This window comes from Neopsephotus bourkii, unplaced genomic scaffold (assembly GCF_033783945.1).
Source record: "Neopsephotus bourkii isolate Nb327-2 ecotype Australia unplaced genomic scaffold, CSIRO-AGI_Nbou_v1 NB_1513, whole genome shotgun sequence".
Lineage (NCBI taxonomy): Eukaryota > Metazoa > Chordata > Aves > Psittaciformes > Psittacidae > Neopsephotus > Neopsephotus bourkii.
Genome location: NW_026901989.1, coordinates 410,001 through 436,606, shown reverse-complemented (window position 1 = coordinate 436,606; position 26,606 = coordinate 410,001). Strand labels below are relative to the sequence as shown.

The 26,606-nt window shown below is 47.0% G+C and overlaps 2 protein-coding genes across 4 annotated transcripts in view; one reads left to right on the top strand and one right to left on the bottom strand.

The window, feature by feature from the left end:
- Positions 1–22,806: 22,806 nt before the first annotated feature.
- The window catches only part of TSHZ3 (teashirt zinc finger homeobox 3), a 65,509-nt gene continuing 61,709 nt past the window's right edge, over positions 22,807–26,606 (top strand). For 2 of the 3 annotated variants that reach the window (XR_009727922.1, XM_061369891.1), the window contains exons 1-2: positions 22,807–23,046; positions 23,656–24,199. Coding sequence is in view for 2 of the 3 variants with exons in the window: in XM_061369891.1 (XP_061225875.1) it covers positions 24,160–24,199 (40 nt within the window). In the remaining variant the exon portion in view is untranslated. Of the gene's footprint in view, positions 23,047–23,437; positions 23,559–23,655; positions 24,200–26,606 lie in introns of those variants that run through there. The other variant, XM_061369892.1, reaches the window with a different exon arrangement.
- On the bottom strand, positions 23,154–23,938 carry LOC133221181 (uncharacterized). Its single transcript, XM_061369890.1, has 2 exons — positions 23,847–23,938; positions 23,154–23,732 (listed from the first exon to the last, which is right to left on the bottom strand). The coding sequence occupies exon 2, from the start codon at positions 23,637–23,639 to the stop codon at positions 23,154–23,156; it is 486 nt and encodes a 161-aa protein (XP_061225874.1). The 5' UTR covers positions 23,640–23,732; positions 23,847–23,938.

The following is a 26,606-nucleotide window of genomic DNA, read 5'->3' as shown; positions in this document are numbered from 1 at the left end:
TTCAATTTAATCTCACAAATTTGTGTCAACTCTTTGTTGCCAGAAGAATTTTACCATTTGATCTCATGGTTACACTTTAGTAGACTTTAGTACATATTTTATTTCACTCTCCAGAATATAAAATTCCATTTTGTGTCAAAATTATTTTTTTATTATTATCTATTTATATTTTAGTGCTACTTATGGGCTTCAACTGAGATCAGGGTCTTGTTGTACAAGACAATACAGAAACATGCAATAAAAGAATTCGAGTCCTGGGGGCCTTGTAAGCTGAATAAAAGCTGGGAGAAAGGAAATATTACCCCCATTTTGCAGTTGGGAAACTAAAGCTCTGACAGTTTTCCGTACAATGTACTGCAATGTCATATAGCAATACTGAAGAGAGGATTCTGAAAAAGCCGCAAAGTCCAGAATCTATGCAAAATTAAGGTGGATTTAAACCCTATTCTACTGGCAAGCAGCAATGTAAGTTTAAATAAGATATAGAAGTACACTAGTTTGTTAGCCAGATACTTCATTCAATGTCATTTGTACACTGAGCATCCCTAGGCTCCCTTGGCCTTCTGCATGCTTATTTGTCTCCCAGCCCCTCCTTCAAAGGCAGAAGACACCAGTTTTTGATGCTGTCTTCTTAGGCTCATAAGAGTTAACCTGCTTCTGCTTCCTCTAACACTTAACAAAAATTTACCTCTAGCCCTGTGATGCCACAGCGGTGTCAAATCTCTCTGACTTCAGCAGCCTCCAGGCTCAGCAGAGATATATCAAGGGTCTGTTAGGTTCTCCTTCCCAACATCTAAAGGGTAATGTAATCTTTTTGTCCTTGAAAAGAGCCTGGAATCTCCTGTACTGGAATACTGTTCCTCATTTAATCTGCTGCTCCCAGAAGACCCCATAAAATCCTGGGGAAGTGGTGGCCAACAGAGGGTCTTCACTCAAGACCAAGCATCAGAGAAGCACTTTGATACACCCTGAAGACATAGCAGAAATGGTAAGTTCACTCTGTCCCCTACAAAGATGACTAAAGATAGGATGGGAGACTGCCAGGAATGAGGGTGTGGGAAGCAGTTTGCACAGAGGTGCTTGTATCCCTCTCAAATCTGCAGGGCCACTGCAGGCATTTTCAAATCAGCTTGCAGCATTTGGTTTGCAGAATGCTGTCAGCTAAACTCTTCACCATCCTGCCTGCACCACTCTAGCATTGCCTTTAGACTAAAATCCAGTTCAGACTAATTGTAAAGGATCAGATAACAGGAAAATATTTCTATTTGACAGTCTACTATTTTTCAATTGTTCCTCTGTTACATATCTAAGTAAACATTTGTTCCACTTATCATTTCTGAGCAAAAGACATGAATCATTTGACTAGTAAAACCACAACGACAGCTGTTGCTTATTAGAAACAGTCATCTTGTTCAAGGGCCTGCTATGGAGGAGTTCTTCAGGAAACTGTTTCTTGCTTTTAGCGCTTTACAGTGCAATGAAAGCAAAGTTGCAGAAATTAGGGCATTTTTATTTCACTTATGTGATTGGCAAAACACACAGGCACGCACAGAGCAATGATTACAGCTGAGCTAGTAGCCCCCAAGAAACAGGAAAATACTCATTTAACAATACTACTAATGCTTTAATACTTATGTTTTTTAACTTAGTGACGTTTATACGGTTTTCCACAATACAGGTCAAAGAAAACTGCATTTAAGGGTCCCTTTGCAAATAGATTATACTATTGGGGATTTTGGTGTTGGATACAATATTTATACCAGTTATTATGCATGTACCAGCAATGCTTTTCACCATTCATGGTTTCTCCAGGTCTCAGGAACAAATTAATTCTGGATTCATAAAATCCCTAGAAGCCAGTCATCAGTGGTCACTAGTGCATTACTCTCAGATAAAGCTTCTCCAATCAGTGATGAAAGAAAAAACAAGAAAGAATCAGGTTTAGAAGTCTGATTAGGCTAGGAAAACCAGAGAGGGCAACTGTACTTAACTGTAATAAAATACTTTTTAGATTAGTAGCAACAAAGTAAGGAACAAAACTGGACCATGAGGAATTCGACAACAAATAAATGAAACTGAGTCAAGTTAAGCATAAAGATTGTTCCCTTTCTAGACTGCTGGTTCCAAGAATTATAGAACATAAGGGCCAAGATCTGATTGTTTCTGTGACTTCTATGAAATAAAATTGTATTAAGCACAGGCCTAACAGTTAAGCATTTTATCAGACAAACTCACTGGAGTGGTGTACCCTGTATGATGCCCTTATTGTCAGCTTTGAAGGGAGAAGCCAAAGACTAAATGAGCATAGAGACTGCACGTGTCCCAGCAGAGCAGAGAGCAGGAACATTGGCAGGGCAATGTAGAGATGCTACCAAGTGGTCTGCTCTGCAGTGAAACAGAGCACTTGTGACTTTGTGGCTGTTATTTAAATACCTTTCAAACCCCCTGAAATAATTTGCAAACAGTAAAGAAGAAAGAGTTTTAAAAATATACAAAACTGGATTGTTGGATAATGGCAAAAGAAAAGTAGATCAGAAAGTCTGTGGAGGGAAGTGTGGCACTGAGGAGGCAAAGCTGAGGTTTATTATAGGTTAGAAATCTGCAAAACTGCCACCAATTCAATAATAGTGTTCAGCGAGGTTTCTAAAGATCATATCCTGCCCTTCATTTGCCCTCACCACACTCACTGATGGGAGTCAGCACTTTGCTGCAGCTGGATATTTAGAAGTCATTTGTTCTGTGTAACATGCCTGTTCTTACTAATCTTAGTCAAATAAGTAGTCTATCCTCATGTGTCATCCCACAGAAGTCAAATGTGCTATTAGCATAAGTGATGATTACTTATCTGTGTGAGGTCTTGGGAGGTTGGGTCTTTTAGCATCAGTATACTTGACATGTCAGTCTTTCTACTATAATTTAATAAAATGGGTCCCAATTCAGTTCAGAGGTGCCTTGAGGAATAAGCTGGACTTAAATGGTGCTTAGGCCTTTGACTGGACCTCTGCAAACTCCGAATTTCATTGAGTGAATACTAATTACTCAAAGGGGGGCTATTAAATTATAGACTCAGTTCTTTAGTGTAGCTGGGAGCATGGTACCTTTGCAAGTGCTTGAGCAATATAATGTAAATCCAAGCATACTCAGAAGAAAGTTCTGCTAAGACTGCTTTCTTTGGTGAAAATAGGGACTGCAGAAGTGCCATTGGTAAATAGTTCAGAGAATTTGTACCTGTTGATGGGTAAACATCAACCTAGAAGAATGCTAAAAATGGACAGTCTGAGACAATGGAGAACATGGCTTCTCACAGCTGCACTGAAACGGAAATCTTCCTTCCAGTCAGGTGAGTGGAAAAGGCCAAATCCAGAAATCCTAGAGATCAGTTGAAAACCTTCTGTTTCGTTGAGCTCAGAATTATGCTGTTACTAAGCACACTGAGGCACTTTTGATGCATCTTAGTCTTGGATGACTGTGTACAGTAACACACTTAGTGTAGCTTCCGTACAACGAAGCAGTTACCCATAATCAACTACTTGGTGTAAGAAGGAATCAGTCAGTTAATTTTCTATGCCACACACATCTCCTAAGGAAGAACTCCTAATTGCTGCACGATAAATCAGCAAACAACATCACCCATGCTAAGCACATGATTTTAAAGCATTATGTGTATTTCTAACATCTGATGTTCCCTCTGTTTTTAATTTTTTCTTGTCTGTTTGTTCTTTACCTGATTTTGGGGCTGTTGCTAGCCTTGGAGTGGTTTATGTATTCTTTCTGAGCCTTCATTCTAAGACCCTACAGTTCTCATAGAATTCACACCTTTTGTGCGAATACCAAAGCAATTCCTTATGCCCTTTGCAACCATCTCCTTCCCAAAGTGTAATGGACGTAGGAAAATTTTGGATCATTTCTTACCCAACATGGATCACTCTGCTCTTGTTACATGTGATCTGCTATAGTTACAGAGTGCATGAATAGTCTTCTATATGACTCCAAAAGGCTTTTTAAAAAGGAAAAGATATTTGAAAAAAATCTTAGTCAATGGTACAAAAAATGTTGCTCAGCTGTGAGGCCTAGGAAGTTTGGCACACTAGATCACAGGTAGTGGACCCCAGGTAACATCTGATTCTTAGTTTTGCTTGCTGTATCTGTTAAAACAATTGGCTGTCTCCTACACCTACTGCACTTCCATCTTTCCAACCACATGTTTGTGAAGAATTACATCGATTAATTAGTACAGAAATCATTTGCCAAATTATTTGTATTAAAGTCATATCAATTCAGGTCAGTCCTGTAAAATCATACACATGAAGTGCATTTTACACAGTGCATCACATAGACATTTGGTGAAACACTACAATTTGCATATTAAATGGCAAACAGGTCCACACTAAATTAACAACAAAGAAACATCATTGTCAGTACTAATGAAAAAGTGCTGTGAGTGCTTTTTTTATTTTTCTAGTTGTCTGGACAGCATAAGTTTTTCTCCTGTTTTATTTAAAATCAAGCACAGATATTTTCAGAGTTTAGATGCCTTTGCTCTCTGATGCGCTTGCATAGCCCAAGAACATGCCCAACTTCATCTGGCTATAATCCATATGAAGACAATAGGACATTCTCATATGACAATTAAAACCTTTGGAAAAAGCTTGATTAATTAGTTTGGAAAAGATTTTGAGATCTTTATATGTCCACCACTACATTTAGAATAAGTATTTTTTATTTGCTATTCATCCGAAGACCTGATTTTTCTTTATTTTCCTGTTAGCCTGGCAAGCTAAGCAGTAGAACTCCTTTATTCCTCCCACTGGAGTAGCCCAGAGGAACTCATTTGATTCCAGTAGGTAGTACTTATTTCATTATCATGTTACAGAAAATAAAGATTATGATTCCAAACTATTTTGCCTGCAGTTCGCACACTAACCATGAAAACGATGGTATGTGGAAAAGTTGACTACATCATAAAAAATTAACTTCCTGCAAGGATTTTCTTGAATTGGTTTCAAAAGAATCTGCTGTTTGGCATCTTTCCTGCACTGAATTTCTGGAGGGTAACTGCATTATGTGCATGTATAATATGCAAAAGGAAGCATTCACTGAAGACTTTCTTTCTGCTACCAAATGTAACTACAACACATTGTTTGTGTCTAAAAGAGGTGCCTGAAAGCAAAACTACAGATGTGAATAAGGTTGCAGATATATGAGTTGTAAAATAGTCACTAATGGAAGAGGAAATACTTTTCTTTTTCACTTTCTGCTGAGTGACAAAGGTTGCATCTAACGATAATTTGAATATTCTGCCAACAGTTGGTGGTATTCTGCCCTTGCCTAAAGAAATACATAAATAAATAAATTTTTCCATCTCCCACACCAAATGCCCTGTAAGTCTATAGAAAACAAATTAGGAATGTGTTATTCTCAATGAAAAAAGTCTCCATGAGAGCTATAATTTTATTTTTTTTTAGTGCACAGAATAACATAAATCAAAAGAAGCAATAGTCTACCTTGTGTTTTGACTACTTTGACCCTCTTCAACCCCTGCCAATTTTTATCTCATTTTTGTTTAACTTTGTACATCAGAGTTTAATTTTAAATCTGGTCCTGAAGACAGTGATGTATAGGGTACATCAAGTATAGCTTAAATTACCCTCTCCCCAGTGATTTGAAGTTGAAGGGAGGGTCTTACTCCACAGCAGGGTGGGAAAGAGAAATGGTCAGATGTTGCCCTTTGAACCTGACCACCCTCAGCTACAGAAACATTTATGCCAGAACATCATTTATTGATTTTATTATATTTTAGGATCTCTTAAAACTGTTGGTGAAGTTTGCCTACATTATTTTTTGACACATGCATATAAAACCAGAAATATGGGTTGAGCAGGAACTATAAATATAGACAACGCTGCCCAATAAACTTACATCGTTTCACTTATAGGTTTCTATTCCAGCTGATCATTCCTAGCAGCCTGTCTTGGAAAATAAATGTTACCCTTCTGATAAGCTCACCAATTTGAAGATTAAAGCTGCATTTGAGGATTAAAGTTTTTCTTATTTGATTACTGTTGTGTCCTGTAGCAGTGGAAGATAAATATTAATAAAATGTTAAAGTCCAATTCTGCTCACTTTACTCATGTGAGTGTTTTATACCCTGAGACTGAACAAATTATGCAGCATTCAGCCCTTAAGGATTCAGGGCTGATGCTCTGCTTTCTCAGTCCACTAAAAATAAGTCTCCCGTGAAATGTTACATGTACCCGGTAAACTCATGAACCCTCTGCTGCCAGCGAAAACTCCCACTGATGGGGAGCTCTGAAAACTCGCCATCCAATTACACACCACCGAGCTATGTGTTTTCTGTCGAGGAGAACAAAAACCACGAGAAGCAATCTCCAAGAGACCACAAAAGGGGGCTGGCACCTGTGTCTCCTCAGAGCCGAAGTTTTGGAGTTGTGTTATCACGTGGCCTGCTGACCCTGGGAGAGCAGCGCTGACCTTGACTGACATGCAGAAGTCTATTGCTATGACTCCCCTGAGAGTACAAACCAGCTGCAAACTGCTGCAATGATTAACCCTTATGTGTTGTAGATGTAACATCAAGTCATGGTAATAAAGCTTTCACTGCATAACAGATCTCTTGCTTTGTAAATTGTTGCTCTTATCAGCTGCACTCTAGGATGTTATCCCTTTTCTGTGAAGCATGACTGTTGTGCTCTTCACGGGAAAGGCTACCAGATCTATAAAGTCTGTGATATTTATTCAATTGCTTTGGAGAATAATACAGAGAATATGCTTTGTTTAAACTGAAAATGCAGTGTGCAAAAACAAAACAAAAAAGAAACATTAAATACTCATACATATGAAACAATATATTAATTAAAATCCAGAATGCCTGTAGCAGATTTGAATCTGGGAACACCAGATTTGCTATAATAGACAACTGTGTTGTTCCACTGAGACTGGGCTCCTGTTTGTGGAAGTAATTTATACTCAGCACTTAGTAAAAACACACACTGTTTAAGCCTGTGAGGTACCTGAACTATTAGAGAGTTTTGCTGTTTGGCTTGTAGCAATCAGCACACACCTCCCCAGAACCTAAGCAGTGTAAGTATTATTTTGTTGCACACTTCAAGTATCAGACCTAATCCTATTTGCAAAGGAGCCAATAGGAGATTTGAGCATGTACCAATGTATAATCCAGACTACGGGCTGTGAATAGGACCCTGCCTTCCTTACAAAAGCGGTGCCTTTTATCTCAGCACACTTCCTACTCTTCAGCCTTTCCTTTGCCAAATCTATGGCCACATCACAGCTCCAAAAGTAAAAGTGAGGGTGGATGGAATTAGAAGATCTTAGTCTTTCCCAACACTAGCTGTTCTATGATTCTATGATACAATCTGCTTTAGTCTTGTCGTGGTTTAACCCACAGCCAGACAGCTTGTTACCCACTCCCCCCCTTCTTGCCCTCCCCCTACTCCTGGGGGAATGGAGAGGAGAATCAAAAAGAAATGCAACTCCCACGGGTTGAGATAAGAACAGTTTAGTAACTAAGGTATAACACAAATCACTACTGCTACCACCAATAATAGTAATGATAAAGGAAATAACAAGGGAAGAGAATACAACACCCCATCACCAGCCAACCGATAACTCGCCCCCCCAGCCTGACCAAGCACCGACCGATACCTCCTCCAACCCTGCCGTCCACCCTGTCCTTCCGGCTAACTCCCAGTTACCTCCTGGGCATGACGTGCTGTGGTATGGAATACCTCTTTGGTCAGTTGGGTCAGGTGTCCTGTCTCTGCTTCCTCCCGGCTCCCCTCCTCCCTGGAAGAGCATGAGGCCCACAAAGTCCTGGGCCAAACCAAAACATCATTGCTTTTCAGCTTTGTTCCCAGCTGAAAGTCAAAACACAGCCCTGCACCAGCTACCAAGAAAGAGAAAAATGACTGCCACTGCTAAACCCAGGACATTATCCACCCCTTATTCCATACCATTCACGTCATGCTCAGATCCTACATTTTCAATATACCCTCACTCTTATCTAAGTGCACTCTCATCGTAGTGCATGGACCAGTCCCTATAAAGCTGCTGAGTCCATCTGGTCCATGATGCCAGGCTCCATCTCTTGTAACAGTCTTTCAGAGCAGGAGAGGCTGTGTGCAGTGTTCACACACATGAATAACCTGGGCAGTAGTGTCCATTGTTAAGTCCACCCCTCGATCATGAGTCCATCTCGATGTTGCATCTCTGCCCTGATGGCCTGAAGTGTCATGGGCCCACCGGGCCAAAAATAATTCACTTTTATGTTGCCAATCTAAGTCCATCTGAGCCACTTCAATCTTAGCAGCTTTATCCACTTGTTGGTTGTTCTGGTGTTCCTCAGTGGCCCGACTCTTGGGTACATGGGCATCTACATGACGTACCTTCACCACCAGGTTTTGCACCTGGGCAGCAATATCTTTCCACAGTGCAGCAGCCCAGATAGGTTTACCTCTGCGTTGCCAGTTGCTCTGCTTCCATTGCTGCAACCACCCCCACAGGGCATTTGCCACCATCCATGAGTCAGTATAGAGATAAAGTACTGGCCACTTTTCTTGTTCAGCAATGTCCAGGGCCAGCTGGATGGCTTTCACCTCAGCAAACTGACTCGATTCACCCTCTCCTTCAGCAGTTTCTGCAACTTGTCGTCGAGGATTCCATACAGCTGCCTTCCATCTCCGATGTTTTCCCACAATACGGCAGTACCCATCAGTAAACAAGGCATACTGCTTTTCACTTTCTGACAGCTGATTATATGGTGGGGCCTCTTCAGCACGCATCACCTCCTCCTCTGGTGACATCCCAAAATCTTTGCCCTCTGGCCAGTCCATGATGACTTCTAGAATGCCTGGACGACTGGGATTTCCTATTCGAGCTCGTTGTGTAATTAGTGCAGCCCATTTACTCCATGTAGCATCAGTTGCATGATGCGTAGAGGAGACCCTGCCTTTGAACATCCAGCCTAGCACGGGCAGCCGGGGTGCCAGGAGGAGCTGTGCTTCGGTGCCAATCACTTCCGAAGCAGCTCGAACCCCTTCATAGGCTGCCAGTATCTCTTTCTCAGTTGGGGTATAGCTTGCCTCAGATCCTCTGTATCCCCGACTCCAAAAACCAAGGGGTCGACCTCGAGTCTCTCCTGGAGCTTTCTGCCAGAGGCTCCAGGTAGGGCCATTCTCCCCAGCTGCGGTGTACAATACATTTTTTACATCTGGCCCAGTCCGAACTGGTCCAAGGGCCACTGCATGAACTATCTCGTGTTTAATTTGCTCAAAGGCTTGTTGTTGCTCAGGTCCCCATTTAAAATCATTCTTCTTACGGGTCACGTAATAGAGAGGGCTTACAATCAAACTGTAATTTGGGATGTGCAGTCTCCAGAACCCCACTGCACCCAAGAAAGCTTGTGTTTCTTTCTTATTAGTTGGTGGAGACATTGCTGTTATCTTGTTGATTACATCTGTGGGGATCTGTCTATGTCCATCTTGCCATTTTATTCCCAGAAATTGAATCTCCTGTGCAGGTCCCTTGACCTTACTTCGTTTTATGGCAAAACCGGCTTTCAGCAGGATTTGGATTATTTTCCTCCCTTTCTCAAAGACTTCTTCTGCTGTATCGCCCCACACTATAATGTCATCAATGTATTGCAGGTGTTCTGGTGCTTGCCCCTGTTCCAGTGCAGTCTGAATCAGTCCATGGCAAATGGTAGGGCTATGTTTCCAGCCCTGGGGCAGTCGGTTCCAAGTGAACTGGACACCCCTCCAAGTAAAAGCAAACTGTGGCCTGCACTCTGTTGCCAAAGGAATTGAGAAAAACGCATTGGCAATATCAATCGTGGCATACCACTTGGCTGCCTTTGACTCCAGTTCATACTGAAGTTCTAGCATGTCTGGTACGGCAGCACTCAAGGGTGGTGTGACTTCATTCAGGCCACGATAATCTATTGTTAGTCTCCACTCTCCATTAGACTTTCGCACTGGCCATATGGGGCTATTAAAGGGCGAGCGGGTCCTGCTGATCACTCCCTGACTCTCCAGTCTACGGATCAGCTGATGGATAGGAATCAGGGAGTCTCGGTTGGTGCGATATTGCCGCCGGTGCACTGTTGTGGTTGCAATTGGCACTTGTTGTTCTTCGACTTTCAGCAGCCCCACAACAGAAGGATCCTCTGAGAGACCAGGCAAGGTGGACAGCTGCTCAACTTCTTCAGTCTCCAAAGCAGCAATACCAAAAGCCCATTGGTACCCTTTTGGGTCTTTGAAGTACCCTCTCTTGAGGTAGTCTATGCCAAGGATGCATGGAGCCTCTGGGCCAGTCACAATACGGTGCTTTTGCCATTCTCTCCCAGTCAGGCTGATTTCAGCCTCCAGTACAGTCAACTCTTGGGATCCTCCTGTCACTCCAGAAATATAGATGGGTTCCACCCCTTGACAGCTCGATGGCATCAGGGTACACTGTGCACCGGTATCTACTAGAGCCTTATACTTCTGCGGGACTGATGTGCCAGGCCATCTGATCCACACAGTCCAGTAAATCCGATTGTCCCCTACCTCCAGCTGGCTGGAGGCAGGGCCCCTCTAATAGTCATCACAGGATTGGACGCTTAAGTCATGTTGAAAGGGATTATTCTTCTTTATCACAGGAGCTGGAGTAAGATCAGCTCTTCCACTCCACCTGGGAGACTGCTCACCAGAGACTGAAGCCGTAGCTCTCATGGGACGCTCAGTCTTGGCCTTTGCTCCTCTTTTCAATTCATTCACCCGTTCCTCCAAAACTGAAGTAGGTTTTCCATCCCACTTTGTCATGTCTTCTCCGTGATCCCGCAGGTAAAACCATAGGGTAGACCGTGGTGTATACCTCTTGTATCTCCTTTCTCGAACAGTGGGACGCCTTTTGCTAATAGCTGAAATGTGTGTTGGTACACGCGAGGAGTTGGATAAGTCAGATATATCGTCCCTCAATTGTTTGAGATCCTGGGACAGTTTTTCCACAGCTGAGATGATGGAAGGGGTGAGATTGTCTTCGAACTCGCGGAGTTTATGAACCATTTCATCCACTGTTAGTGGTACTATGTCATTCCAGGTTACTGTTGCCAATGAATGGGCGTATGATGATGGTGCATTCCGTGTAAGTTTTCGCCACATGGGTCGTGTACATTCGACTTCATCTGGATCTATGGGTATATTCCCGTTATTCGGCTTGATGTGATAGATCATCTCTATGATGGCTGATTCTCTCAGAGACTGGATACCTTTGTCTATAGTAGTCCACTTGGCCGAATGACTCATAACATCGTCCTTGTATGGAAACCTTTCTTTGACAGCTGCCAAGAGCCGCCTCCAAAGACTGAGGGACTTTTTCTCTCTTGCAATTGCTTTGTCAATTCCCCCTTCTCTAGCAAGTGATCCCAACTGCTTGGCTTCTGTACCTTCTAGTTTGTGACCATCGGCCCCACTGTCCCAGCATCGGAGCAACCAGGTGATGATGTGCTCCCCTGGTTGACGGGTAAAATCTTTTCGCATATTCCGTAGCTCGGTTGAGGTCCGAAGTCGAGAAGTCACCTCTCCTTCTTCTTCTTCATCATGTGATGATGACTCCTGATCATGTTCTGGATCGAGTAGTGAACACATTGTTTCTTCATCTTGCTTTAACCTTCCTGCCTCCTTTTTGCTTTTTCTCTTGCGTACAGGGGCAACCGATATTGGTACGAATTGGTCCTCTGGTTTAGTTGCAGTTGTTATCACTGTGGTTTGAGTAGCGACTGTACTTGTTGCTGGGGGTGGTGTAGCTGCTGTACTTGGAGCTGGAGTATTTGTACTGGCTGTTGCTTTGCCCTCAGATCCAGCGACATTTTTTTCCTTTTGAAGGTGCTGGAAAGCATTGAACATGGCCCTGTAAGCGTAGGCCAAGCCCCAGCACGTTGCCATGATTTGTCCGTCTCTGGTATGGCCAGACTGACCACACACCTCATTTAAGTGTTTTACTAATTCTTCTGGATTTTGCAGTTGTTCGGTGGTGAGATTCCAAAGTACTGGAGGGGCCCACTGACCTAGATACTTGCCCATACTGTCCCACACACCCTGCCACTCATGGCTGTCCAGCCTCAGAGAAAATCTCTTGGTCCTCCTACTTCGTTGTTTAACCCCAGACAAGACCCAAACCTGACTCTGCTTAACTTTTGAAAACAGATGAAATAGTTGTGGCCAAAATACACTCTGTATACGTGCCAACATGGTGATCCCCATCACAATCAGCAAACAAGTCTCAATAGCAGTAAAAGGCCATTCAAAACTCTCAAATGATGCTGTAAATGCTCTGGGGGGAGGAATGGGAGGGTAAAAGAATGCCTCCTTCACAGGTTGACCACCCGAGAAGGAGAAAGAATATGTGTAATTGCTAAGCATTTCTATTATATACCTCCCAAAGTATAAAGGTGGTGACCATACTGGGAACATAAACCAGATAAGTTTCATGATCAATAATTCTATTGTGTTACAAGTCATCATCATAAAGTACACTGAGACAAGAACTTTAGCCCAAGCCCCACACTTGAAAAACACTAATAGAGCAAATACCAGATCTAAGTAAATTACAACATTCTGAAGCTGTGAGATCAAGAGGAACAACTTTGAGAGCCAATAAATCAGCATTGTGATGAGTGACTATTAATCCGGTCAGATCTGTTGTTATCTCAGCCCCTTCGTGCCCCACGTTGGGCGCCAAAAAGAACTGTCGTGGTTTAACCCACAGCCAGACAGCTTGTTACCCACTCTCCCCCCTTCTTGCCCTCCCCCTACTCCTGGGGGAATGGAGAGGAGAATCAAAAAGAAATGCAACTCCCACGGCTTGAGATAAGAACAGTTTAGTAACTAAGGTATAACACAAATCACTACTGCTACCACCAATAATAGTAATGATAAAGGAAATAACAAGGGAAGAGAATACAACACCCCATCACCAGCCAACTGATAACTCGCCCCCCCAGCCTGACCAAGCACCGACCGATACCTCCTCCAACCCTGCCGTCCACCTAGTCCTCCCGGCTAACTCCCAGTTACATCCTGGGCATGACGTGCTGTGGTATGGAATACCTCTTTGGTCAGTTTGGGTCAGGTGTCCTGTCTCTGCTTCCTCCCAGCTCCCCTCCTCCCTGGCAGAGCATGAGGCCCACAAAGTCCTTGGCCAAACCAAAACATCATTGTTTTTCAGCTCTGTTCCCAGCCCGAAAGTCAAAACACAGCACTGCACCAGCTACCAAGAAAGAGAAAAATGACTGCTACTGCTAAAACCAGGACAAGTCTGCAAAGAAAGAGCCAGAAACAGTATCTCTGGAGATGAAAGCTTCATTGTATCACATGGATCCTGAGTTCAGTGAGGCCCTGGCATCAGTTTCCCAGAGAAGCTGTGGCTGCCCCATCCCCGGCAGTTTTCAAGGCCAAGCTGAAAGAGGTTTGAAGCAACCTGCTCTGTGGAAGGTGTCCCTGCCCATGGCAGGGGCTTGGAACTGTATGAGCTTTAAGGGCCCTTCCAACACAGAGCATTCTACGATGACTGTTGCTGCTCACATTGACTGTCTCAGAGGGACTTTCTAACATCCCACCAGCCCAGCAGAGTGAAAAGGATTTGTTCAATGTATCCACTGAGGGGAGCAGCGGCTCTCTGTGTTTCAGGGGCAAAGGACTGCCCGCCCTCACTTCTTCCTGTCTCTGCAGCTCAAGAGACTGGGCAGACCATAAGCAGTGCTCTGCCCACAGCTCTCACACGTGGCTTACAGGTTTTATACACAATCTTATTCAAAAGATAAAACTAGTGTCTATGTCCAGGAATTAAGGAGGGAAAAAAAAATATTCACTTCGGTATAAAGAGTGGAAAAGTAAATTCAGTTTAAGGAAACAAAAAATTATTACCCTAAAAAGACCCTGAGGTGTTCTGAGTTTTGCTAGGGGTGTTCACACACTGTAAAATGTGTCTGTGAAAGGTCTCACACTGTTTGGGAGTGCAGTATACTAACATCACCTGCTAAGTGCAGGTTGAGAAAAAGTACGTGGGAAAGCGCTTTCAGCTCAGGAGTGACAACTAGGAGGGAGGCTACAGGAAAGATGGGGTTCTGTGCAAGATTCCCTGGTGTTCAAAGGGAGAAGGTTAGTGCTCTTTGATAAGAGGTAAATTAACACCACTCTGTGGTCCCTGACTCATCCCTTTCTCCACCTCTTTTAATCACATTGCTTTGGCTTGCCCTTGGTGCAATGGAGGTGGATCTGCAGAGGCTGCATGAGGTGTTTACTCCTCACCAAGGAAAAAGCTGCTCTGGACAAATGATGCTTTGCTGTTTGGTATCTGGATTCAGCTGCTGGAAAATCACTGCAGATAGTTTTATCATTTAAGTGAGGCTAGTAAGGTTGGTCCTCCCTCACTAGCACAGGGAGCATTTTCTATGGGAACTGCAGGTGACTTTATGCCTCTTTCCTTCTTCATAGACACATGAGTATCAATATTTTAACACCAGCAGCTGTAGGTTAAATAATAATAAAACACTACCAAAAGCCCTGCTACAGCAAATGTAGAAGGACAGTGACAAAACAGGTAACAGCTCCAAACCAAGCAAAAACAGGAAGAGGCAGGGGCTCCACCAATTCCCTTTTTTCAGTTTCCATAGCTCCTGTTGTTCTCTGAATAGCTGCTGTGGTCTCCCAGGTGGTGACTATCACCCTCTGAAGGAAGCAGAAGTTGTCCATCCCTCTTTAGGAAGATAGAAAGAGTATTTTGGTGATGGCAATTTCTCTCTTGACTAGCTCCCTGCAGGTGTGTTGCTGGTGAGGAAAAGCAAGAGGCAGCAAAAGCAGCAATGGGTTTCAGCTACTATGGAGGGCCCCATGTGCCCTTTCATGTCTCAACCTCCTCTGGCTGTCGTTCTGATTTCCAAGGTACTGCTGACTTGATATTTGGTTATTCAAAGGGGAGAAAGAAGTAAGAAGTTTACTGGAGATTATTGGGCTCTCTTGTGGCGTTTCTGTACAAAGTGGGTATCGTCTCCCCTATTAGCTCCCATTAATATCAAACCTCTACTATTAATAGGATTTGCATATGGAAAGCAAGAGGATTGACCTTTACATGCATTAAATAAAGCAAATTTTAAGAAATAATTTTAGTTAAAAGCATTAGTGTGATGAAAAATACAAGAACAAATGCATAGACATCAGTATCTGGGTTTCGTTAACACTAACGAGCAAATTATTGCAGGGGAAAATTTGCATCATTGGAATACATATTCCACCCTCCACACTGATCTATGTTGTGATATGGGGTTATCTTTGCATGGCTCCTCTTTCAGAATACATTTTCTTCTTATAAAATAGCCTATTTTTAACTTCCATTGGGGACCTCCTTATAAATGAGGAACTGGCCCTCAAGGGACTGGCCTGGCTAGAAAAACTTGTTACTAAATAATAAGGGGGAGGGGAGGCATATTAGAATACTAAGCAATATAATTAGCTCATTTCTTTGTTTGGGGTGGTGTTGTGTTTTTTTGTTGTTGTTGTTGTTGTTGCTGTTGTTGGCCTTTTTTTTTTTTTTTTAGAAAATCTTTAAAGTGTATAGCTAATTTTTAATTAGACATGTTCTCTGAATATTTGAATTGTGTAAGTGCTGGAAAATCCTGTTGTGTTTTAAAGGGATTACTGCCATCAATTTAAGGTTCTAATCTTCAGTACATAGTCAGGTACCACCACTCTTCTTGCAATGCTGTGTGCAGGCAATGCCTGCCTATGACACTGGGCTCCAAGCTCCCCTCAGAGTGGTGAGCTCGGCCCAGGGGTGTGAGAAACTGACTAAATCCACAGATACGAAATATCATTGCTCCTAATAATAAGTATTGATTTACTTGTGCTGAAAAGTGGCTGCTGCATTCACAGTGAGTAGTCTGAAATATAATTAGCTTAGTAACACTCATACCACCATGTTGCTTCTGAGGCTGATTCGTGAGATGCCCATGTCCAATCATCTCTGAACCTGTGGCACCCTTCTGCTCTTCTGTCTTAATCCATCCATACACCAGCTTTCTGACACAAGCCTTTCTAAAGTACTCTGAGATTCTCAGATCAAACTTGCTGCCAGTTTAAGGTTGTATTATTCAGTATTTTCTGCTGCTTGTTATGCAGCTCAGTCTGTAAATTCAGCTATTTATGCTCTTCTGTTCCACCTCTGGCCCCTGCCTCTGGAAGAGGTAAAACTGCTCAGGTTATCCATCTCAGTTTAGCTATGTCATCTGCTGAATACAACTCCAAACATCTGAAGTTGGTGAAATTAAATAAAGCACAAGCATCCTTTGGTCTGTAGCTCTTTGCCTTTAAAACAGTTACAGTAACCTTAACAATTATTAAGGAAAGAGTCCCCATAAAAGAATTTAGTGTTAGGATGGAGCTCTGCCTGGTACTGGAACAACTATGGAGCAGATGCATCCACTCCGAACAAAGTGACCTTTTCATCAAGTTACAAAACATTAAAGGTTAAAGAATGTTTGAAAGGAAGTTAATACTTTTAAAACATTGGGGGGGGGGGGGGGGAGGGAAATAAAAAAAAAGAAGTCATTCTTTCAAGACCTGGCCAAAATCAGTGGGAAACTAAGATAACTGTTTAGGCACATCCAGTTATTATTTAAGAAAGTCTTATTAGAGAAGGATGCAAAGTATTTTACATCGTCTGGTTTGTTTTAAAATTAGAAGTGCTTTTTCAGAGAAGAAATGAGATTTGATAAGAATAAATACCCAACGCAAGAAATCTGCTCTAAAGCTGGTTAATTGCTATTTTAAAGCCGCATTTCTTTCTCTCCATTGTGTAGAGATGACATGAGAACAAAGGGAAGGAATCGGGGATGGTGTCAGGTTTTCTTTACTTTTCACCTGCCCTGGATGGCGCAACTCCGGCTCGGTACTGCCGAGAGCGGGCAGAGCCGCTGCTAACTCCCCGGCGCTTCCCCTCGCAGACCCGCACTTGGAGCAGGGACCTGAGCGCGGAGCGAGGCGCAAGTCCACGGAGGGCTGCTCGGGGCCTGTCCGCAGCTTTCCCAGGGCACTGAGTACAGTGGCGGATTCGTATTCATATTTGCACTCCTCTTCCTCTCTGAGAAGTCGTGAGGATGCTGAGTGCCGTCTGCATGTGCGGAGCGCTGCGCGGAGGAAAAGGCACCGCGGTTCCAACTTCCGCACATGTTCTGCGGCATCTGGGCGCTGTGATCCTCAGACATAGTAAATTTAATAAAGTCCTTCTAAACAGTAGTTGCTGGAGAACGAGGACTGACGACCCCGCAGCCCCTCCATATGTCTGGTTTTAAATGCCCGTGTGCCCCGCTGTGGCCTTATCGGCCTGCGCAGCTTTACTCCCACGTCGGGGGGGAATTCGGTGGCAGCCGGTTGTCACCCCCGTCGCGGTCTGCGTCTCCCTTCGGGGCTCTTTGTGAGGCCGGTTGTAGTGTCTTTTCACTCGGTGGATGAGTAACCAGGTGGTGGGGCTGGGAGTAAAGCGGATGGAGGTGCGTCTCTGGCACGCAGGTAACTGAGGAGAGAACTTCAATACCCTAATGCAACTACTGTGTACAAATCACTAAAAAGCTCGCCTGGTAAATAGGTTTCTGTGGGAAGAAAGAGGGATTTTGCTCGTGGTTAGGCTTTGTCAGCTTCCCACTTTACCTGTGTTGGTTTTTTTTTTTTTTCTTTTAAGCATATCTGTGCATAACAAAATCTTTATTGCACTAAATCACAGGCGGTCAGCAAAAGAATAGCGGCTTGAGCTGTGCAATCAAAACTTTCAGGTGCCGCTAGAAATAAGAGGGGAATCCCTGCCCTTTCCCCAGATGTACCCCCCACCCCTCCCCCCGCCGTTCAGATTAGCCTAAGACCTCTGCCAGCCTGCCCCACAGCCCGCAGCTAGTAAAACCTTGTATAGGTAAAACTAGCTAACCCCCTTCTGCTGGCGCAATAGCTTTTGGTGTCACATGTGGTGGAGTTCCAGGCTCTGTAACTATTTTTCATGAAAGATTTTCCTACTGCCCAAGTGAATGCATGACGCTACAGTAGCTCTGGTACCGCGTATTTCCTGAAAAGCAGAGTCCGGTTGTTTCTTCAGAGACCCAAAGTCCTTTCAAGGGGCGGGGTGGGGGGAAAGAAAGTGATAATGTACCGGTACGGAACAGAGATGATGGATGTTATTTTCGCACGCGTAGCCTCCAGAAAGAGTGCCAAACACCGGGGCAGAGGCTGGCTGGGCCGAACGCCACTCGCCGCCCGCGAGGAAACCCGGTTGGGGCGAGTGGGGTTCCGGAGAGCTCGGGGGCCGCATCAGGCAGGCTCCGCGAAACGCGGTAGAGTCCTTGACTCCCTCCCCAGGGAGGTAAGGCGGCGGGGCCCGGCTGTCTGGGGGAAGCAGTTGCATCACCCCCCCGCCTCGGTACGGCCGCGTCCGGGACCCGCTCTCGTCTCCCAAGTCTAATTCGCCAACTTGGTGTCGGGCAGGGGCTGCTCCCACGCGGCGCGGGCTGAGGCCCCGCGTTAAGGGGGGCACGCGCCCGGAGATGGGCAGGCGGAGCGCCCGCTGCGGGCACCGGCACCGCCCGGAGAGCCCCTCTCGGCTGCGCGGAGGGCCGCGGATGGTTGCGGAGTGGCTGTGGCCGCACGGGCCGAGCCGCTGTGGGAGTTCCCTGCGGGTTCCTGAGCCGAAATGTCCCCTCCCCCAGTGTCTGTTTATTTTACTGGGAGGGGGGATAGTTCTGCTATCTGGGGTTAGGTAGGGAATCACTTTGAACTCCAAACGGAAGCCAATCGATCAGGACACGATTACCTACAGCTTAAAGCGAATGCTTCCAAATATGAAGCTGCCGGGCGTGCTTACCCTTCCCTCTCTGCTTTTTCCCTGGGCTCTTTCCGAACGCCTGGTCCTGCTCACCCGGACACAGCTCTTCCAGTGCTGGTTTTCTGGAGCTTATTCCATGTCAGAATTGTGAAAGTCCTCTGGACAATTTACAGACAAAACATCTGGTTCGTTAAAGCAAAGCTACTGGACTAAGACAAACAAACTTTGCTGCTGTGTAAATTCACTTACCCAAACAATTTACATTCAAGAGAAGATTTTAGCCCGAAGAAAAACTTTTATTCATTTGTATTCAGGAGGTTTGGGAATTCTTAGGCATTTTAAAATAATTTTGCTCTAATACGGTTATGTAGATATTACAAAATGTCTTTGTTCCCCTCTTAGATTCCTATCGCTGTTATAGTGGTTATTGACAACGCTTTGTACTTTGCAAAAGCGGGATATCATCTTTTTCCGTCATGGGCAGCGGGTTTTAAAACAAATTTTTCAGATACATGTTCATCCAGTTCAGACTTAATGAAAACTGCTTCCTGCGTCTTTGTTCTTCGCCGGGAGAAACCGAAGTACTTTTCGCTCCGTTTGAGGAGTGAGGGAGGGAGGACTGGGGCAAAGCCCGGGATGGGCAGGTCTGACCCCCTAAAAGAGACACCCGGGGTGAGCAGAGGAGGCCCGGAGAGCGGGTACCCACGGCCCGGGGAGCCCGGGACATGCTTCTCCCGTCTCTGTTCTCAGCGAGCCAGTGGTGAAACACCAGCGCTCTGCTGGGGAGAGAACAAGGTCAAAGCCGAAACACGCTGGTTTCTAAGAGGCAGCTGATCCAAATCTAATAAACTTCCTTACTGGCCCTCCCCAGGTACCCCCATGGCTATCGGTATAGTTATTCCCATAGTTATCTCCGTACTCATCCCCATAGCTATCCCGGTAGCTATCTCTACAATTATTCCCATAGTTATCCCCATACCCTAGCTATTCCCATAGGTATTTCCTCAGTTATCTCCACAACTAACGGTTAATTCCCGCGTTCCTTTCAGCAGCTCAGCCCTCTCGGACCTGGGTGCCTGTGGGAATGTTTCTTGGAAAACTGTTGGAGTTTTCACGTGGGGGGGATGAAATGAACAGTGAAAATGTACCACAAGGAAGGGCACAGCTCGGTGCACACCGTGGAGATATAAACCATTGTTAGGCTGATGGGAAGTTCAGGAATGGTGGTTATCTCGTTATGGGACTTATAAATAATTAGGACCGTGGTTTAAAACTGCCTGGAAGAGCGAGCTTAGAGCTAATCCTCGTGTGCTGAGTCTTTCTAGTTGGAGTCTGTACAGTCATCGATTTTATGCATTATGTTTGTAAATGTTACCCTTAATAAAACTACTGGTTTTGGCTCTCTCAATAGACTGTGTCCCCCAAAGACGGCAATGCACATGCAGGAATCTGCATTTCCCTCTTCGTCTGATAGAAAGTACAATACCTTTTTTTTTTTTTTTCTTCCCCTAAAAACATGGGTATAGTTAACAGCCCAATTATTCCACAACTTCCTGAGTATTTTGGCACTGGGAGATGGGAATGTGTAAGCGCAGTGCATGTGCTGGGGTGCGCATATAGCTGCTGCCTCCCTCTCTCACGCTCACACGAGAGTTATTATTTCTAACTGAACTGCCTAAGTTCTTCCTATTGCTGTTTAGGGAAAGTTTGACTTCTGTTTCAACTCTAGACCCAGGCTGGTGCGCTCCCACATCACCGTGCCTGCGGCCCGCGCTGTGCGGGGCAGCCCCGCGGGGTTCTCCGCAGGGTTTGGGCAGTGACACCGGTCTCCGCTGCTGGGGTTGCAGGGGTCTGCGCTCTTGCGGGAGGGCGAGCTCTGCGAGGAAGGTTGCTGAAGCACACACGACACTACACCCGTACACAGGGGTGCGTGGAGCAGCGAGAGGGGCCGGGCAGGGCCGGTGGAAGGGGTGCGCACCCGGAGGGCCCCGGGCCGGGGCATCCCGGGGGCTGCATGCGATACAGAGCTGGGGGAAGGTGAGCAGATTTAGGAAGAGAGAAGAAGCGGAGGGGGGGGGGGGGGGGAAGGAAAAAAGTTCTTGCAACTTGCCCCTCTTCCCCATATTAGTGATTGGCAGCTGCAGCCGACTAGTGAAGGCTCAGTGATTCCTGCTGCGGCTAAGACCTCCGCACGTTTAAGAGCTGCCTTCACAGGGCTGAAATGGCTAAGGAAGCCTTGTCACTTCCACGGTGCTTGTGGTCTCTAGGGCGTTTCACCGGAGCCAGTAGCCCCTGTGCCCCTGGTTCCACCTGGATCTCACAAAGTTTAGTTCAGACTCTCCTGCTCAGGAGCTCGGAGGAACCCTACATGCTGCCCGCTCAGTAGCCCCAGCCCCGGGGCTCCCCGATCCGCCGGGCTCCCTGTGCTTAACGCGGTCCCGGGCAGCCGGGAGTGGCCCCGGCCACATCGTTCGTGGGGGGGTGGTGTGGGGTGTGGGGGTGTGGTGGGGCGTGAATTATTGAGGTTTTCTATTTCCTAATTCCAACTTGAAGCGGAGGAGGGGGCGGGGAGGAAGAAGTTATTAATCGCAGCCCAGCTCTCTCCGTTTCCCGGGGCTGTGGAACATTTGTAAATACTTATGCTGCGGCTGGTCCCATCATTCCCGGTGAAGTTGTTGAGCATGTCGGTTATTTGTACCGAACCCCCGGTCTGCGTTGTGTCTGATGTGTTGTCGCGGCAATGTGCAGCCCCGGGTGACACTGATGGATGCGCCAATGGTGAGACAGACAGATGTTAGGGCGGATCTAACGGCATGAGGCAGCGAGCGGGGCTGCCCGGGTCTGCCCGCGCCCCGTCCTGCGGCACCCACCCACGCGCTTACACACGCACTTACACACAGAGGGGTTTTGGGGAGGGGGGGACGTCTCGGTGCCGTCTCTTAAGTAGATCTGATGGCTCCTTCCCTGAGCAGATATTGTAACTGTGAGGAGCAACCAGCGAGTATCAAATGAGATGGAGCTGAGCGAATTTGGCAGTTGAACCGGCAGTTGACAACTCACCGTTTCCTTGTTCGCAAGAAATGTTTCGTTTCCCCCCAGCAGTAGCAATTTCCCGGGGACTTTAAGCGACTGCGATTTTATTTTTTTTTTTTATCCTAAAGATCATCTTAAAAAAGAAAAAAAACCTCAATAATAATAATAATAATAATAATTAAAAAAAAATCCCAATCGTCCTCCACCCTTCATGTAAAGTGTTTGAATTCCCTGCCACTTGGAGAGGAAAGCGGGAGCAGAGAGCAGCGCGGCGGCTTTATAAGATGCGAAGACGCAACAACAACATCTGCACTTAGTCAGGTATTTGGAATTATCCCAAATCCCGAAGAATGGGGGCGAGCGGAGATCTTTTTAATGTTTTTTTATCTTACCGTAAAAGTGAGATAATCCTTTTTGTTTTATTCTTCCCCGTGAACTTAAAAAAAAAAACAAAAAACCCTGAACAAACCCCAAAACCCAAACCCCAAAACCAAAAAGAAAGGGAAAAGGAAGGAAAAAAAATCGCTACTTTTTGTTGTTGTTTCCGCCCCCCCCCCCCCCCCAGCCCCCTCCCTGTCCAGGCGGCCTCCGGCAGCGGACGCGGGTGCGGAGAGCAGAGGAACGGCCGCGCCCGCGCAGGCGGGAGGCGCGAAGCAAGCCGCGGGCCGGACCCCCCCTACGTTACCCCCCCCCACCGCCCCAGCCCTCCCCGCTGGTGCGCGGCCCCGCCGCCCAGGGATGCACAATCAAACCCTCAGCACATCGATCCGTCGGCGCTCGCTGGGCTGAGTTGGGCTGAGCGAGGCGGCTCCGCCGGTGAACTTGGACCAAAAAAAATAGCCAAAAAAATCCCCAAATCAAAAGAAAAAAAAAAAACAAAACAAAAAACCTAAAAGGAAAAAGTGATCTCTCGAAGAGCGGGGCGCTGCCCGCTGCCCGGCCGGCCGCCGGCACCGCGGGGCAGGGCGCAGCGCCTCAGCCGGCGGAGGCGCCGCCGTTACCGGTCCCGGCCGGAGCGGCTCCAGCCGACACTCCGCCCGCAGGCGCGCAGCGGAGCCCCGGCGGCCGCGGTGCCAGCCAGGTGGGAGCCGAAGGGCTGGATGTGTGCCGGCGAGCGGCCGGCTGCCCGGCGCTCCGGTGAGTAGGGCCGGGGCGGGAGGCGGCTTGAGGTGCGGGGTGAGGCGGGGGCCGGGGCCGCTACCGCTGTCACCCCACGGGGCGGCCGGGCTCCGCTGCGACGGGGCTCAAGCTCCGGGGGCAGGTACCAGGCCCATCTCACTGGGGTAAGGGATGGGGAAAGGCTGCGGGCCAGGAGGGTCCCGTGCCCCAGCGTGGCGGCAGGCGATGGCTGAGGAGGGGGTCCGGCTGGGAAGGGGTGTGCGCGGGTGCGGAAAGGGCAGGGCTGCCGGCCGGGAGGGGAGCGGGCTACGCTGCCATGTCGTGCCGTGTGCGGGTGTCCGGCGGGCAGAGCCCCTCTGCTGCCGTGGGCTGCTGAGGAAAGCGGTGGCAGGCGAAGTTGGGCGGCGGAGGGGGTGCCGTGGTTGAGGGGGGCACCCCGTTGCCGCCGCCCGCCCCGGGCGGACGCTTCTCCGCCGCCGTGGCCGGGCCGGTGGCAGGCTGTCCGGCGGCGCGATGCGCAAAGAGTTAAGGTGCCGTCCGGGGCGGGAGGCGGTGGGAGTGCGGAGCCCCTCTCTCTCTTTGCGGACTAGTTTGAGTGACACTGCGATCATCTCGTTTCCCTTCAAGCTTCGCCTGTTGCCGCCGCTCCAGCGCCGAGCCGGGAGCCGGGGAGTGGAGAGCGCCGGCTGAGGCTCCGCCGACTCCTGCCAAGAAATTCCCCGTCTTTATGCCGTGATCTCCCAGCCCGGCCAGGCACCGGGGGCGCGGGGTGGGGTGGGGGGGACTGCGGGCTCCCCCCAGCCCTCCCGCCCGCTCACCTCTTCGGGGGGCTTCCCCTCCTCCTTCCTCCGGGGCGATTTGTCAAACTTCCCCCCTCTTCTGCCAGCAGCAGCAGCAGCAGCAGCAGCAGCAGCAGGGCTGTCCTCTCCTCTGTGCCGCCTCCTCCTCCTCCTCCGCCGCCGCCGCCTCCTCCTCCTCCTCGGCATCGTGTATGCACAGCAACAAAAAATATATCCCCAACCCAGCCCTCGAGCCGAGGCTGGAGCAACTCACCGGATCTCAGGGGCTGAAGCAACTCTTCCCACCCCCGCGCCCAGGCAGCCCCCCCTCCGCCGGCCGCCGGAGCTCAGCATGCCGAGGAGGAAGCAGCAAGCGCCCCGGCGCGCAGCAGGTACGAGAGCCGCGGCCGCCCGCCGCTCCCCTCGCTTCCCGCCGGCTCGTCCATAACCGCCTGCCCCCGGCCCGAGACCGTCGGTCCGCGCCGGCCCCCCCCCCCCCCCCATACCCCGCTCCCCTTGCTTTGCAGAGCAGCTCTCGGGCTGGAGGCGCAGCACTGTGGCGGGGAGTGTGTGTGTGTGTGTGTGTGCTGTATCTAATTTTATTTGTTTGTTGGGTTTTATTTTCCGTGGGGTGGGGACGCATGAAAACCTTGTCCCTACTTTGGTACCCACTTCGATTTATTCTCTAACTCTGCCGTCAGTTCTGGGGGAAAGCCGGGCGGCTATGTGCGGGGACATACTACATGTGTAGTATCTATGTGACTCCAGGGGTGGGGTAAGGAGGCGAATTTTGTTCATTTCCAGCCCTTACTTTGGCACCTACTTTGCTTCTCTCCCTCATGGTCTTGGTTCTTCTCCATCCCCTTCGTTCACAGACAAATGGTTAGTGAAAGCCAGTGAAAATGCTCCTTTAAAAAAAAATTTTTCTCTTCCCCCCCCCTCCTTCCCCCCGTAAAAGGAGGTGTATAAATACATGGCACGCTGTGAATGAAATGGTGGGGACAAAGTGATTTGGAGGGTCCGCAGTGATGCTTGATCCAAGCTGAGAGCCTGTTCCTTTGCCCAACTTTTCTCTTTCTCTCGCTTCCCCTCATACCACACTGGGGATGGCTCTGTTGAACACAGACCCACCGAGTCGGCCACTTTCTTTAGCAACCTCTTCTGTTAATCCTATTGATTTCTTATTTATGAGTCCAGATGAGATGCTGTGAAGGAAACCAAAGGGTTGGGGAAAAAAGGGTCTGTGTGTTGTCAAACGCCTTGTGAGTGTTTCTTATAGTTCCTTTACAATGTCCTCCATGGGTTTTATTTTTTTCTTCTTTTTCTCTTTGGAAACACTTTTAGAGGTTTTGTCCTGGTGAGGGTTTTTTTGTTTGGTTGGTTTGTTTTCCTTATGCCAGAAATGTCAACTCATGTTAAACTTAAGCAGTGTTTTTTTGGAAATGCCAAATTGAAAAGAAAACAGTAAAACAAACAAACAAACAAACAAACAAACCCAAAAAACCAAGCCACACATGATTTTACAGTAATCCTTAGTTGGGGTTATGTGGGCTGGAAGAGGTTTCGTTGGCCTGTTGCCATCCTTGATTTGATGGCTGATTGATCGCCTGTCATCTGGCTGCCTTTGATCTATTCATTCCCGATAAACATCAATAAATCACTTGCTGTGGTAAGGCCAGGCTGGTGATGTCACACACAGCCTGTCAACTCTGGGTTAGCACAACTCGAGGGGCTCCTTGGCTGAAGGTGCCACAGAGCCCCATGGCATGGGGATGGTGGAGGAACAGGTTTGGGTTTGGTTAGGGACAGTTTTGAAGACCAGCATGTCACCCGTGACTCGCCTCTTAACATAGGAAGGCTCTGTGCTGACAGGCTGGGAGTCTGGGTACTCCAGGGGTGTTCTTGTGAGTGCATCTGTGGGTGTGCTTGTAACTGTTCTGAGCAGGTAGTCCTGCAGCTTAGTGGGTTGTTGGTACAGAAGGGACATCCAGAAATGTGCCCCTGCTTTTACACTGCCCAGCAACTCCTCAGAGTAGTACAGTTTGGATGTAGTGAACAGCGATGGATTCTGGGAGAGATGTGAATTGTAAAAAACTATGATGTCCGCACTTCCTTTCTTCTCTTCCTTGACATATATGTGCATTTATCGAGTACTTCTGAGACAGAGAACCAGACTCCCTAGCAGCCTTGCTCCATATACTTATAGCTAGAAAGTTTGGAAAGTTTTGCAGCGTGGTAACGATGCAATCTGGCAATGTCATAGCCAAATAACTTCACAATAATATTTTGCACTTCTGGCCAGTGCCATCAAATGATACTTTTCAAATAAATTAAAAAGGGGAACCTTTCCGAAAGTTCATGAAATTCTCTTTTGTAACATCGAGTTTTGCAAAATCCAGCTCTTGCAAGTGTTTGACATATTCAACTGTGCTGTGTGCTGGGCTCTCCAAGGGCTAGGAGAAAACGTTTCTGCCCTAAACATGGGTTCTGAGGCATCTTTCTCTCGCTTCATCACTCTCCAGCTCTCCCTCCTTTCTCAAGTGAATCATCCATGATGTGTGATCTATCTTTCATATTCAGCAGAAGTGTAATCTGTTTAAACTTTTAGCTTTTTGATAGCCACATTAAACATTTAGTATTGTGTATAATTGCTTCCCACTAAGATGCTGCTTTATTGGTCACACTGGAAATGTTACTTTTTCTAACAGCAGTAAAAGCAAAGGCCTTGTTTTTTTTTCCTTTAACACCTTAAAAAACAGCTAAGAAATAACAGGTTAGTTAAGAAATATTCATTACAAA

Excerpts from the sequence above, each read along its gene's own strand:
- LOC133221181 (XM_061369890.1), bottom strand. The coding sequence starts at position 23,639 with ATGATCGCAGTGTCACTCAAACTAGTCCGCAAAGAGAGAGAGGGGCTC.